Source organism: Bombina bombina, chromosome 6 (genome assembly GCF_027579735.1).
Source record: "Bombina bombina isolate aBomBom1 chromosome 6, aBomBom1.pri, whole genome shotgun sequence".
Lineage (NCBI taxonomy): Eukaryota > Metazoa > Chordata > Amphibia > Anura > Bombinatoridae > Bombina > Bombina bombina.
The window spans coordinates 1,039,583,956-1,039,594,053 of record NC_069504.1 but is presented as its reverse complement, the minus strand read 5'-3'; the positions used below and the strand labels follow the sequence as shown (position 1 = coordinate 1,039,594,053).

The 10,098-nt window shown below is 36.5% G+C and overlaps 1 protein-coding gene across 1 annotated transcript in view; it reads left to right on the top strand.

Moving 5' to 3' along the window:
• The first annotated feature begins 927 nt into the window (after positions 1-927).
• The window catches only part of ITK (IL2 inducible T cell kinase), a 205,506-nt gene continuing 196,335 nt past the window's right edge, over positions 928-10,098 (top strand). Inside the window, exon 1 of the mRNA XM_053718791.1 lies at positions 928-1,072. Within this exon, the coding sequence (XP_053574766.1) occupies positions 935-1,072 (138 nt within the window). The 5' untranslated portion in view covers positions 928-934. The remainder of the gene's footprint in view (positions 1,073-10,098) is intronic.

The following is a 10,098-nucleotide window of genomic DNA, read 5'->3' as shown; positions in this document are numbered from 1 at the left end:
AAGGGCTGGTGATCGTTCCTATAGGATCTCAACAGTCCAGGGACCTTTTTAGAATTGGGGCTTAGTGTTGGGATTTAGATTAGTGCTGAGCAACACCATGTTCACAAATTTACCATATAGAAGTATTAAGAGCCCATTTTGACATCTATGGCCTTGTGACAAATTAGAGATAAATGTTTGGAATATAATCTATTATCTATGTACAGTAACTAAATAAGAGATCTTTGTTTGTGAACTGCTTGTAGTTTGATATTGCACATCTAGGGGCCAATTTATCAAGGGCCAAATGGCCCCTGATGCCCTTGTTTCCGCGCGAGCCTTCAGGCTCACCGGAAACATGAGTTAAGAAGCAGCGGTCTTAAGACCGCTGCTCCTTAACTCGTCTGCCGCCTCTGAGACTGAGGCTGTGGACATCAATCCCCAATCTCATACGATTGGGTTGATTGACACCCCCTGCTAGTGGCCAATTGACTTTGTATGTAAGAGGGCTACATGAAATGTGTTATTCTAGTGGAATTGCATTCCCTACATATCTGCTTTAAATGAGTGTAAATTATGATCATAACAATCCTTAAAATGTTTAAATGTGCTTCTTCTGAACATTCTACTTCTGACTGTTCTTCACACAAGTAGCTTAAATAGCAGGATGTGGTTATAAGTTGAGGTCATATCACAAGTTTAACACCTTTGCTGACTGATGAATAGATAAAACCTTTGAACAACTCCTCCAGCTTATATAACATTTTCAACCCCCTACATCTTTTGCATTTCAAAACTTCTGGAGCTACACAGTTATGTGCGTGTACCTGAATACCAATACCTCTTACACTGGGACTTTGATATATTTATCTAATTTCATTTGATTCTGCAAAACAATACTGCATGTGTGCCTTGGCTTTCCAGCTGCCTCTAGGAACAGAGACTCATGTCACAGATGAATAACTCTGTCATCTTGCAGCAATGTCTTATTAAGAAATCCCAACAAAAAAGGAGAACATCTCCCGCTAACTTCAAATCACGAGTCTTTATCCTTAACCATAACTCTCTCAGTTATTACGAACATCGTCAAGGGGTAAGCATGTATACATGACTTGTTTATCAAGGATAATGTTGCCTTGGTGTTTGTGTGTGTGCGTGTGCGTGTGCATGGGAATGACACACAAGGTGGTGCGATGTACACTATGGGAATCATTTCTATCTCTGTCTTTCATGTTGTAAGTTGTTGTAGTTGTGTATTTTACACTAGTGTGTGTTACACATTTCAGCATTGGTCTCTCTCTCTTTTGCATTTTTTATTATAGATTATAGAGCAATTTAAGTTATATGAAATCTACTTTCTATATTCTTCTATATTTTTTGAAGGCTATAAGGAGTGTAAAGCTATTTTTGGTAAATATATCTTATAAAAACACTAAACAATGTAAATGTTTAAATCCTTTGTTGTACAATTTTCTTTCTGTCTTAATGTACATATACCTTATTTCATGTTCAATTTTTCATGTGTCTCCATCTCTGCCTTACAGTAATATATGAGTTGGATTTGTGTTAGACTTAATATTGTTTATTGTATATTTCTAGTGTGATAATTGCTCAATGAATTATCAGTCTTGGTAGATAGTATCTGTCGCTGAAAGTTTTTGTAATATTTTGTAAATTTATCTCTAACTCAGAATTTTCTCTACATGCTGGAATGTTCTTCAATTCAAATATTATTCAAAATTCTATATAGATGTCTCCCTCTCAGAGCCAATTCTGTTCTACAAAGCTGTCCCTCACATACTATCCCATATTTTTTACCAAGATAATCTTAAATATTCTTTGTAGATGTCACATGCTCTGATAATCTACAATATTCTTTGTAAATTGGTCCTATTAAATTTTCTTTTTAAAGGGACATTAAACTCCTCAAGATATTCATATAAATTGTTTAAATACATGTAGTAAAACAACTTTGCAATATACGTTCATTATTTATTTTGTTCTCCTTTCATGTACTTTAATTCTGATTATTGAGGGCTTTTCAATTCATGTTAAACATGGAAGTGCAGATACAGCTATAGGGGCCTATCTATCAAGCTCCGAAAGGAGCTTGACGGCCCGTGTTTCTGGCGAGTCTTCAGACTCACCAGAAACAGCAGTTATGAAGCTGCGGTCACGATCGGGTTGATTGACACCTCCCTGCTGGCGGCCCATTGGCCGCGAGTCTGCAGGGGGCGGCGTTTCACCAGCAGATCTTGTGAGCTGCTGGTGCAATGCTGAATACGGAGAGCGTATTGCTCTCCGCATTCAGCGAGGTCTGGCGGACCTGATCCGCACTGTTGGATCAGGTCCACCAGACTTTGTTAAATAGAGGCCACAGTCTGCACAGCCATTTATAACGATTCCTAATTGGCCTTAGAGTAACCTAAGTTACAATATGGCAGCTCCCACTGCTTTATGAACATTAACTTTACCCTTATTTTTTCTAATATAATTTTTAAAAATACATGTACAAGTTATTCTCAGGCTAATCTTTGTTCTGAATACATCATTCAATCAATGATTTATGTAGTGTTTAATGTCCCTTGAAACATCCCTAATGGAGGACCTACATTATATCAATGTGTCTTACTGTTGTTATACTGTTCATAATTATGAAAATTCTCCTATTTATTACAAAGTGCAAAAGCCTAGGCCTAAGCAAAAAAGCAAAATATATTTTTGTGGGTTGCAGATCATCTTTCATTTCTGCCAAAATTGTAAATGGAAACCTCTCTAGTGCTCATTGGTATAGAAACAGATACCTAAGGCCATTTCTTATTTACAGTACTTTCATTTTCAGAACAATTTTAAATCCTTGACTCATATTTAGTCTGTAGCCTTCTTTTTGTGCCAATCTGAAGAAAGTTTGTGTTTCTTAACTGCTTTACTATCCCTTATCAAATTCTCTTAGCACTACAGTAAATCCTTTTGTTTTTACATAAAAAGTGTGTCATTTTTTTTTTTATTGTGATACCTTATGTGGATAAACGTTACTATTATTAAAACTAATGAATGCTCGAAATTAAGATGAAAAAGTGTTTGTTTTTTTCAAGTGTATGTAATATGGTACTATGAAAAAATAATGACACACTTATAGGTAAACCAGCTGAACAGCTTCAGGTGTAATGTGTCAGGAAAATAGATCCAGGAGGCTTCTAGCTTCTTTTGAAAAACAAAAAAAGTAAAAGTTATATTTCCAAATATATTTAGTTCTAAAATAGTCAAACACTAATTTATGTGTGTTTTAAAATATTATTGTTGCCCTTGGGTAGTAGTAAATTTGCAGCGCATAATCCAACATCGTATAGGGATTAATTTGTTCCTTAAATAATCTATCTGGTTTCACTGGGGATTTCTCTCTCCATACACTAAATCAAATGATTTGATTTAAAAGGACACTGAACCCAAATTTTTTCTTTTGTGATTCAGATAGAGCATGCATTTTAAGCAACTTTCTAATTTATTCCTATTATCAAATTTTCTTCATTCTCTTAGTATCTTTATTTGAAAAGCAAGAATGTAAGTTTAGATACCGACCCATTTTTGGTGAACAACCTGGGTTGTTCTTGCTGATTGGTGGATAAATTCACACACCAATAAACAAGCACTGTCCAGGGTCTGAACCAAAAATTGGCAGACTCCTTAGCTTAAATGCCTTCTTTTTCAAATAGAAGAAAAACATTATATCATCCCGCAGCTCCAGAAAAAAAAGAGAAATACTGTGAAGAGTCTTTTTTTCTTAAAAGCAAGAATAAATTTTATTTTCAAAAATGTTTAAAAAGAAGCATGTAAAAACATGTAAACCATGTAGGCTAGTCGCAGGCCTGCAACAAGGTGTTCAGAACCCAACGCCAAACATGTTTCGGGCCAAGCTTCAGCCCTTGTTCACTGGCATGAATTTTTCAAATAAACAGCTAGATTACAAGTTGTGTGTTCGTGTTTTAACGCTGAAAAAATGGCCATTTCAGCATTAAAACAGCACCACAGCCATTACAAGTCTTGTCGGTATAGCTGTACTGCAAGCCTTTCAGCCTGTACCGCAACGTCAGTCCCGCACTCGTAAAAATGATGTTTTTTCATGGGACTTCCATAGCACTGCCATTATGAGTTTTGCGGTGAGGATAAAAAGCTAGCGTTACAGCCTATACCGACAAGATCCGTTTCGCATTCTAAAAGCAGTAGTTATGATTTTTTACGCTACAAAACTGTAACATAAAACTCATAACTAAACTGTTACAAAGTACACTAACAACCATAAACTACCTATTAACCCCTAAACCGAGGCCCTCCTGCATTGCAGATACTATATTAAATTTATTAACCCCTAATCTGCCACTCCCGACATTGTCGTCACTAAAAATAATTATTAACCCCTATTCCGCCGCCCCCCCGACATTGTCACCACTATAATAAAGTTATTAACCCCTAAACCGCCGCCCTCCCACATTGCAAACGCTATTTAAATATTATTAAGCCCTAATTTGCCGTCCGCCCCCATCGCCCCCACTGTACTAAAGTTATTAAGCCCTACACTGCCACCACTATAATAAACCTATTAACCCCAACCCACAACGAAATATAATAAAGTAAACTATTAACCCCTAAACCAAAAAAAACTCACATCACAATAAACTAAATTAAACTAGTAACCCCTAAACCTAACACCCCCCTAACTTTATATTAAAATTACACTTTCCCTATCTTAAATTAAATTAAAATTTACCTGTCAAATTAAAAGAACTAAGTTTAAACTAACAATTAAACTATTATAATTATTAAACTAAAATTAAACTAACTACCAATGAAATAAAACTAAACTACACATTAAAAAAATCCTAACACTACTCTAAAAATGATAAACTATCTAATTATATAAAATAAAAAAGAATAAATTACAAAAAATAACAAACACTAAACTATGAAAAATAACAAACAAACTCATCCAAAATAAAAAAGAATTACACCTAATCTAATAGCCCTATCAAAATAAAAAATACCCCCCAAAATAAAAATTAACCCTAGCCTACAATAAACTTAAAAGGGCCTTTTGTAGGGCATTGCCCTAAGTTAAACAGTTCTTTTACCTTTTAAAAAAAAATACAAAGACCCCCCCCCCAACAGTAAAACCCACCACCCAACCAACTCCCCAAAATAAAAAACCTAACTCTAAAAAAAACCTAAAATACCCATTGCCCTGAAAAGGGCATTTAGCTCTTTTACAAGCCCAAACCCTAAACTAAAAAAAAACCCACCCCAAAAAAACCTTAAAAAACATATCACTAACCCCTGAAGATCCACTTATAATTTTTGAAGTCCTGCTTGAACGATCTTCATCCAGGCGGTGAAGTCCTCATCCAGGCGGCGAGAAGTCTTCATCCAGGCGGCCTCTTCTCTCTTCATCCAGGCGGTGAAGTCCTCATCCAGGTGGCGAGAAGTCTTCATCCAGACGGCCTCTTCTATCTTCATCCAGGCGGCATCTTCTATCTTCATCACGGAGCATCCTCTTCATACGGTCGCTGCCGTACACTGAGTCTTCAATGCAAAGTACACAATTCAAGATGGTGTCCCTTGCATTCCTATTGGCTGATGTGATTTTGGAAATTCAAATCAACCAATAGGATGAGAGCTACTGAAATCCTATTGGCTGTTCAAATCAGCCAAAAGGATGAGAGCTAAGGATTTTTTGGTTTGTTTTTTTTTTAGTTTAGGGTTTGGTCTTGTAAAAGAGCTATTTTAGATAATTTATTTTGTGGATTTAGGGGGGTGGGGGTTTGTAATGTTAGTGGGGGTTTGTACATTTTTTTCAGGTAAAAGAGATGTTTAACTTAGGACAATGCCCTACAAAAGACCCTTTTAAGGGCTATTGGTAGTTTATTCTAGATTCAGTTTTTTATTTTGGGGTGTTTTTTTTTTTTAAATGGGTATTAGAATAGGAATAATTTTTATTGATTTTGATACTTTGTTATTTTGTGTAATGTATTGTTTTCGTTTTGGGGTGGGTTTTTATTTTTAGGGTTTGAGCATTTCACAAAAGACCTGAATGCCCTTTTAAGGACATTGCCCATACAAATGCCCTTTTCAGGGCAATGGTTAGCTTAGGTTTTACTTTATTTTTATTTTGTGGATTTTGGGGGGGTGGGGTTTTGTATACTGTTAGTGGGTGTTTGTTTTGTTTTGTAGCAAAAGAGCTATTAACTTTAGGGCAATGTCCTACAAAAGGCCCTTTTAAGGGCCCTTGGTAGTTTATTCTAGATTAGGTTTTTTTTATTTTGGGGTGTTTTTTTGGGTATTAGAATAGGAATAATTTTTATTATTTTGTATAATTTCGTTTGTTATTTTTTTAGTAATTTTAGTGTTTGTTATTTTTTGTAATGTTAGATTTTAGTGTAAGGCAGCTTAGGTTTTATTTTACAGGTAAGTTTGTATTTATTTTAACTAGGTAGTTAGTAAATAGTTAATAACTATTTACTAACTAGTCTACCTAGTTAAAATAAATACAAACTTACCTGTGAAATAGAAATAAAACCTAAGCTAGCTACAATATAACTATTAGTTAGGTTTTATTTCACAGGTAAGTAGCGCATGAGACATGCGCGAAACATGTCAGCTAGTTTAAGCTACCCTTGCTAAACTACTTTACAGATGAATAAACCTACTGCACTGGCTATCTATCCGGATTTGTTCTCTTTTTTTCATAAGTAAGTATTTAGTTTTAAATAGGTATTATTTAGTTAATAATTGTAACTTTAATTTAGCTCTATTTTAATGGTGTTAAAGTTGGGGGTGTTAGGGTTAGAGTTACGGTTAGGCTTAGGGTTATGTTAGGGTTAGGTTTAGGGGTTAATATATAGTTTAATTTAGGTTGTTGTGATGTGGGGGGCTGGCGGTTTAGGGGTTAATAGATTTATTTAGTGGTAGTGATGTGGGAGGCCAGAGGTTTAGGGGTTAATAACTTTATTTAGTGACAGCGATATCGGGGAGCAGCGGAATAAGGTTTAATAGATTTATTATAGTGTGAGCGATGTTGGGGTGCAGGCGAATAGGGGTTAATAACTTTAGTATTGTGGTGGCAATATCGGGAGCAGCAGATTAGGTGTTAATAGTTTTATTTAGGTGGCAGCGATATCGGGGGCGGCAGATTATGGGTTAATAACATTATGTAGGTGGTGGTTTATGTTAGGGTGTTAGGTTTAAACATTAGTTTTTTTCCCCATAGACATCAATGGGGCTGCGTTACGGAGCTTTTCATTCCGCGATCACAGGTGTTAGACTTTTTTCTGACACGCTCTCCCCATCTATGGGGGAAGTGTGCACAAGCACGTCAAAACAGCGATTGGATTGTGTGCGGTATGGAGCTCAACGCAACCATATCGCACGCACAACCTGGCTGTTTCAAAACTTGTAATGGCTGTGCTATAGGAGGTTAAATAACACAACTTTTGTAGTGTTCGTTAATTTCACTATAGTACGAATAACTCGTAATCTAATTGAGAGATAGCAAGAGAACGAAGAAAAATTGATAATAGTCAGTGGTGTATTTAGGTCTTGTGCTGCCCTAGGCACTCACAATTCTGCTGCCCACCCCAAAAAAAAAAAAGGTTTTAGGCCTTTTTTCCCCTTAATATTTTTTTGGGTCAGTGGGTAAAATGTTTTTTGTTTGTTTTTTTCATAACAATTCAAAAGAAAATGGGCTAGCAAAACACTTGCATACAGGTGGGTTGAATTGCATGCATATCTCATTTATCCCTGAGAGAAGGGAGAGAAAGGAAGGGCAGTGGAGAAAATGGAGGGAAAGTAAATAAGGAAGGGAGGGAGAGAGAGAGAGAGAGAGAGAGAGAGAGAGAGAGAGAGAGAGAGAGAGAGAGAGAGAGAGAGAGAGAGAGAGAGAGAGAGAGAGAGAGAGAGAGAAGTAAAAAGGGGGAGGGAGAGGAGAAAAGGGGGGAGGGAAAGAAAGGAGTGAAAGAAGGGAGCAAGGGAGGAAGTTGAGAGAAAGAGGGCAGGGAGGGAAAGAAATAAGGGAGGGAGTTGAGGTAGGGAGGGAGGGAGAAAGTGAAAGAGGGGAGAGAGGAAGGGGGGGAAGAAGAATACACTTTGAAACAATCACTGCCCTTTACATGCAACAACATACAGTAATTACCATCATTCAAGTAATTAAACTTTTTAAGTGTCAGTTTACTATTTACTCTGTGGGTTCATGAATGCAGAGAAAGCTAGCTATTAGTAGCTAACATACATTAGCACTGAGAGTTTATGATTAGACATCACATGAATGAAGAGAAAGCTAGCTATTAGTAGCTAACATACATTAGCACTGAGAGTTTATGATTAGACATCACATGAATGCAGAGAAAGCTAGCTATTAGTAGCTAACATACATTAGCGCTGAGAGTTTATGATTAGACATCACAAGCTGATCTAAGCAGTGCACAAACGCGTCCAGTCTATTACGGCTAGATTACGAGTTGTGCGTTAGGCTTAAAAAGCAGCGTTGGCCGGTCCTAACGCTGCTTTTTAACGCCCACTATTATTACGAGTCTTGAAGGTACAGGTGTACCACTCACTTTTTTGGCCAGATTTGAAAATACTGCAAATCCACTTACGTAAATTGTGTATCTTCTTTTTTCAATGGGACTTGCATAGCGCCGGTATTACGAGTCTGCCAAAAAGTGAGCGGTAGACCCTTTCCTGTCAAGACTGGTACCGCATTTTAAAGTCAGTACAGCACCGTAGCATAAAACTCTTAACTAAAGTGCTAAAAAGTACACTAACACCCATAAACTACCTATTAACCCCTAAACCGAGGCCCCCCCACATCGCAAACACTAAAATAAAATGTTTAACTCCTAATCTGCCGAACCGGACATCGCCGCCACTATAATAAATATTTTAACCCCTAAACCGCCAAACTCCCGCATTGCAAACACTAGATAAATATTATTAACCCCTAATCTGCCGTCCCTAACATTGCCAACACCGTGGCCGGACTTTTAGCCGACGGACACTTGGCCGACGGACACTTGGCCGACGGACATTTGGCCGACGGACATTTGGCCGAAACACAAGTGGCTGTCAGATAACAGTCCGGCCACGAGATAGATAGATTTGATAGATAGATAGATAGATAGATAGATAGATAGATAGATAGATAGATAGATAGATAGATAGATAGATAGATACATAGATTAGATAGATAGATCAATAGATGCAATAGATACATTTGATAGATACAATAGATAGATTTGATAGATAAATAGATAGATTTGATAGATAGATAATTTCCCAGACAGAGAATTACAAAACGTGCGGCCTCTGACCCATGGTAAGGTTCCCAGAGGCAGTTGCGCCGCCCGAGGATCTGATTAGAACAGAGCACTCTGGAACGTATCTGCCCTCGGCCGAAATCGGAACATTCTTTAGATTTCTGTCTGTCAGCTAAATGTCCGTCGGCCAAATGTCCGTCTGCCAAATGTCCTTCTGCCAAATGTCCTTCTGCATTTTGTCAGAGCACCGCCAACACCTACCTACATTTATTAACCCTGCCGCGCCCAACGTCGCCGCCACTATATTAACGTTATTAACCCCTAAATCTAAGTCTAACCCTAACACCCCCTAACTTAAATATAATTTAAATAAATCTAAATAAAAATAACTATCATTAACTAAATTATTCCTATTTAAAACTAAATACTTACCTATATAATAAACCCTAAGATAGCTACAATATAACTAATAGTTACATTGTAGCTGACTTAGGGTTTATTTTTATTTTACAGGCAAGTTTGTATTTTTTTTAACTAGGTAGAATAGTTACTAAATAGTTATTAACTATTTAATATCTACTTAGTTAAAATAAAGACAAATTTACCTGTAAAATATAACCTAACCTAATAATAACACCTAACCTTACACTATAATTAAATTAATTCCCTAAATGAAATACAATTTAATACAATTAAATAAAATTAGCTAAAGTACAATAAAAAAACACTAAATTACAGAAAATAATAAACAAATTACAAGATTTTTAAACTAATTACACCTAATCTAATCCCCCTAACAAAATAAAAAAGCCCCCCA